This window comes from Coregonus lavaretus (assembly GCF_964263955.1).
Source record: "Coregonus lavaretus genome assembly, chromosome: 26".
Taxonomy (NCBI): Eukaryota; Metazoa; Chordata; class Actinopteri; order Salmoniformes; family Salmonidae; genus Coregonus; species Coregonus lavaretus.
Genome location: NC_140013.1, coordinates 16,334,469 through 16,340,299, shown reverse-complemented (window position 1 = coordinate 16,340,299; position 5,831 = coordinate 16,334,469). Strand labels below are relative to the sequence as shown.

General features: G+C 40.6%; 1 protein-coding gene across 1 annotated transcript; it reads left to right on the top strand.

The window, feature by feature from the left end:
* Positions 1-723: 723 nt before the first annotated feature.
* Positions 724-3,861, top strand: LOC311101538 (L-amino-acid oxidase-like; the record flags this gene model as incomplete). Its single annotated transcript, XM_084142676.1, has 8 exons — positions 724-759; positions 944-1,046; positions 1,568-1,782; positions 1,956-2,068; positions 2,278-2,479; positions 2,624-2,692; positions 2,857-2,993; positions 3,096-3,861. 8 exons carry the CDS (start codon positions 724-726, stop codon positions 3,859-3,861), a joined length of 1,641 nt encoding a protein of 546 aa, XP_083998802.1.
* Positions 3,862-5,831: the final 1,970 nt, after the last annotated feature.

Here is a 5,831-nt window from a genome sequence, read left to right as displayed (position 1 = left end):
AGTAATATAAAAAACACATAGCAATCAAGTTATTATGCACGGTGAAAGGTGCATTTTGGAGCACATTCATTGCATTATCACAGTTAATGTGTTGCTGAGTGTTTACATCACATCAATTAAAAGGCTTGTCAAGCACCTCTTGATATGTATCCAATTCTTAATTTACGGAAATGAAGGAATTCCAATGATGTAACGCTTTTGAAACCTTCACGTTTGCTTTCGATTTGCACTCTCCCGGCACTATAAACGAAGACACGCTTATCATTTGACATCACAGTAAGGTGAGTAGACGTTCTGATTTATTTAACCTAACATTCAATGTATGTATCCAATTAAATATAACTCACTACTTCGAATCTTAAAATACAATGTCTCTATCTCAGGTTAGGTAAGGCAAGGTGCACTTCAGGTGACACTAAAATACACTATAAAACAGATATTATGTTGGTGGGAAGGGGGAAACGAGGTATGCTGGTGAATAGTAAACCTCACTAATCTAATTTGTTCAGTGTGGTTGAATCTCGAGCCGGAGTGGGAAAATATTTCTTTCCGACCTCAGAAGCCCACATAGGTCCCTCATTAAAATGTGTTGGTGCAATTTCACACATACCATGTGTGATTTCCAGTTTTTCATGGTAAGACGCCAACTTGTAAGAATCCTAGAAAAGATTTAGGCTAAGTAATATAGCTAAGCTATATAGCTCAGAGATATTTGTTTCATTCATGCATATCGCTTTTGAGAAGTTTCCATTGATGAAGGAGAGCGGTCTCCAATGAAGGTAGCCTACCTGTATCTCAGTTTAAGTGTGTAGTTCTTAATTTAAAATAATGTGTAACTTAATATTGGTGGGGTAGGGGGTTCACTATTATATAACATTCATAATATTAGTAAAACAAAGTCAATCACATTATCTAGGCTACATGCCTCCACGTTTCGCTTTAGGTTTCTATTTCTCTGTTGGGCGTCAGCATCACTAGACAAGGGAAGGCAAGGACTCTGGGCTTTGGAGTCAAGATGATACCCTATGTTGCGTTGTGCAAATATTGTAAGTATTTTCCTTTTTCTTCAACACATCTGACTTTAGCTTAGTTATAATGACAAATTGACTTGTGGTCAAAGTTCATAGCCTATATTTTTGTTCATTTTAAGAATTTGTAAAAATGCATTGTTTCAGGGAGTCCAGACATACATTGAGCCTACTATCAAAATAACAAGTACTGCATCACATTATGGGGCAATGCAAATACAATAAAAAATTTGATCATCTATGTCTAATTGCAAAACAATAACTTCTGCTTTTGTAAAAACGTGTTGAATTCCTACAACTTATTGGAAAGTCGAGAAGGTGATGTTGTTCAGGAACATTCTAAAAGTCATTCTAGATCTAGTTTTGTGATTTTGGTGTGAAAATAAGAATAGCCTAGCAGACTGTATGCCATTAATGTATGTTGCATCTACTTTAATAATATATCCTTCTGTAGCCCTTTAAAAAATAAATGTGTACATGTTTTTTTTTATATTGTAAGCCTACAGGCCTATTAAACATTTACTTTTGCTCTTTTCCAGTTCCTGTCACTATAGTTGTGATCATAGTTTTCAGTGTCAATGGGTACATTGAGGATCCTCTTTTTGAGTGCCTGCAAGATTCAGACTATGGCGAACTCCTTGAAATTGTGGACAGAGGTCTTCCCTTCACAAAGACACCTCATCATATTGCCATCATCGGTGGTGGTATTGCTGGACTGACTGCAGCAAAGTTTCTGGAGGACGCAGGGCACAAGGTACAGTGTCTTTCATAACATTTCCTGTATCAATGTCAACACAATTAATATCATTGACATATGCTAATTTACGTACGATTTACATACTCAGAAAGGAATTTAGTGTCAGTATTGTAATTATCTGGTTATGACTAATAATAGGCCTACTGATATCTTTTGTTTTTTTGGACAAGGTGACTTTAATGGAGGCGAGTGGTCGAATTGGAGGACGGGTGGAGACCTACAGAGATAGAAGAGAGGGATGGTATGCAGAGCTGGGTGCTATGAGGATCCCTAGCTTTCACAAGTAAGGCCTATTGTCCTACCACATGAAATAGGTAGCTACCTCTTATCCCCTGTCTTCATATGTTATTTTTCAAAAGAGGTCAAGCATCCTATCTCAAATGAATCATTATCTGATACTGGTGCATATCCTATAGAGTTACATATGAATGATAGCAGGTGTTTACTTTAACCATCAATACAAAGTTAACTATGGCATTTTTAATTCAACAGAATTATTTTATCATTTGCATCAAAAATGGGCCTTGGACTGAATCCATTTATCCAGGATGACATCAACACATATTACTATGTGAATGGGTTGCTGCAGAAAACATATACGGTTAAAGAGAACCCAGACGTGCTGAACTATCCCTTGACTGACAAGGAAAGGGGAAAATCGGCTGGTCAGCTCTTCGACTTGGCCCTGTGGAAGGTGTGTGCAAAGGGAGGGGGGCTCCATACACAGCATTAGACTCCTGTGGTGGAACACTGTAATATGTTAAATGTTATGTTATATACAAGTATGTGTCACATAACACAGTTATAACAAATCATTTATACAAATTATTTGTTGTAGATAAGGGATGATATGAAGACAGCTGGCTGCGAGGCCACGTTGAGAAAATATGACTCGTACTCAGTCAAGGTAAGAAAACACTTGGTTGCTTATAGGTAACCATCAGACAAGATACAGGATTATTGTCAGAGTCTAAATTAGTATGCACTTTGCCACTTTCCTTACTAGAAATGGGAATTCATGTTTTTATATGTCTTTATTCAGCCATTTTAATGAGTGTTGTTTTCTGACAGGAGTATCTAGTGAAGGAGGGGAACCTGAGTCGTGGTGCCCTGCGCATGATTGGAGATATCCTGAACGAGAACAGCCTCTTCTATGCATCACTTACTGAGATGCTGTATATTCAGTCGGATATCAACGACAACACTGTGTAAGAACACCACTATGCACATCTAATCAAATTAGACATCCCGCCCTACATCTAGTGTTTGTTAAGTAGTGTATTAAAGTAGTGTTATGTTCTGTTTTTCAGCTATTACGAGATCACTGATGGGTTTGACCATTTACCGAGGGCATTTTACCAGGCCCTCAACTGCACCATCCTTCTCAACTCCAAGGTCCGACTCATCAGTCAAACCAGCAGCTACGTGACCGTATCCTACCAGGACTGGCACAATCCATCCTCCCTGACCAACCTCACAGTAGACTATGCCCTTGTGACAGCTACAGCGAAGGCCACCCTCTTCATGGACTTTCAACCCCCGCTGTCACCCCAGAAGATGGAGGCCCTGCGGTCCGTGCACTATGCCAGCTCCACCAAGGTGGTCCTCAGCTTCAGCGAGAGATTCTGGGAAAAGGAGGGCATCAAAGGGGGGAAGAGCATCACAGATCTCCCCTCTCGTTTCATCTACTACCCTAGCCACAGCTTCCCAGGCACGGCTGGGGGGGCTCTCCTGGCGTCCTACACCTGTTCCGATGACTCCACTCTGTTCCAGGGGGTGAGCGAGGATGAGCTGAAGGCCTTGGTGCTGGATGACCTGGTAAAGATCCATGGGGAGGCTATACGTCCGCTCTGCACTGGAGGGTTGGTGAAGAAGTGGGGGCTGGATCCTTTCAGCCTGGGGGCTTTTGCCATTTACACCCCTTACCAGCAGACGGACTATGCCTCAGACCTGTTCAGGAATGAGAGCAGGGTCCACTTTGCTGGGGAGCACACGGCCCTACCTCATGCTTGGATTGAGACTGCCATGAAATCTGCACTAAGGGCAGCCAGGAACATCAGTAACCTGGCAGGATAGACATCTGGGGCCTGGGCACATCGATTGTATTTTGAATAGCTTGAGAAGCCATGATCGGAGGTTGAATGTTGACAAACTAAATGACGAAATCCAATGGCCAAACCAAAAACGTATATAATGTTTTTTTTTGTACTGTCTGATGATCTTCTCTACTCAATATGAATGGCACAACATGATGAGAGGAGTGTTGACGAAATGTTCAGCAGAACTGAAAATGTTTACTGGGCTACTTATCCATACCTTTTCCCATTTCTAATCTGTATTATTTTTGTGTGTACAGTTTTTTTTTATGTGGGGGGGGGTAGTTCAGCTTTAATATTGCAGATTGATTGTAACATCCATCAATGTAATTGTCTGCATCACTTCCAATCCCCCATATGTTTTTTTTTCTTCTCTCAAATATATATATATATACACACACATATACATACACATATATACATACATACACATACATACATACATATATACAGTTGAAGTCGGAAGTCTACATACACCTTAGCCAAATACATTTAAACTCAGTTTTTCACAATTCTTGACATTTAATCCTAGTAAAAATTCCCTGTTTTAGGTCAGTTAGGATCACCACTTTATTTTAAGAATCTGAAATGTCAGAATAATAGTAGAGTGATTTATTTCAGCTTTTATTTATTTCATCACATTCCCAGTGGGTCAGAAGTTTACATATACTCAATTAGTATTTGGTAGCATTGCCTTTAAATTGTTTAACTTGGGTCAAACGTTTCGGGTAGCCTTCCACAAGCTTCCCACAAGAAGTTGGGTGAATTTTGGCCCATTCCTCCTGACAGAGCTGGTGTAACGGAGTCAGGTTTGTAGGCCTCCTTGCTCGCACACACTTTTTCAGTTCTGCCCACAAATTTTCTATAGGATTGAGGTCAGGGCTTTGTGATGGCCACTCCAATACCTTGACTTTGTTGTCCTTAAGCCATTTTGCCACAACTTTGGAAGTATGCTTGGGTCCATTTGCGACCAAACTTTAACTTCCTGACTGATGTCTTGAGATGTTGCTTCAATATATCCACATCATTGTCCTTCCTCATGATGCCATCTATTTTGTGAAGTGCAGCAGTCTCTAAAGCAGCAAAGCAACCCCACAGCATGATGCTGCCACCCCGTGCTTCACGGTTGGGATGGTGTTCTTCGGCTTGCAAGCAACCCCCTTTTTCCTCCAAACATAACAATGGTCATTATGGCCACACAGTTCTATTTTTGTTTAATCAGACCAGAGTACATTTCTCCAAAAAGTACGATCTTTGTTCCCAGGTGCAGTTGCAAACCATAGTCTGGCTTTTTTATGGCGGTTTTGGAGCAGTAGCTCCTTCCATGCTGAGCAGCCTTTCAGGTTATGTCGATATTGGACTCGTTTTACTGTGGATATAGATACTTTTGTACCTGTTTCCTCCAGCATCTTCACAAGGTCCTTTGCTGTTGTTCTGGGATTGATTTGAACTTTTCGCACCAAAGTATGTTAATCTCTAGGAGACAGAACGCATCTCCTTCCTGAGCGGTATGATGGCTACGTGGTCCCATGGTGTTTATACTTGCATACTATTGTTTGTACAGATGAACGTGGTACCTTCAGGCGTTTGGAAATTGCTCCCAAGGATGAACCAGACTTGTGGAGGTCTACCATTTTTTTTCCTGAGGTCTTGGCTGATTTCTTTTGATTTTCCCACGATGTCAAGCAAAGAGGCACTGAGTTTGAAGGTAGGCCTTGAAATACATCCACAGGTACACCTCCAATTGACTCAAATGATGTCAATTAGCCTATCAGAAGCTTCTAAAGCCATGACATCATTTTCTGGAATTTTCCAAGCTGTTTAAAGGCACAGTCAACTTAGTGTATGTACACTTCTGACCCAATGCAATTGTGATACAGTGAATTATAAATGAAATAATCTGTCTGTAAACAATTGTTGGAAAAATGACTTGTGTCATCCACAAAGTAG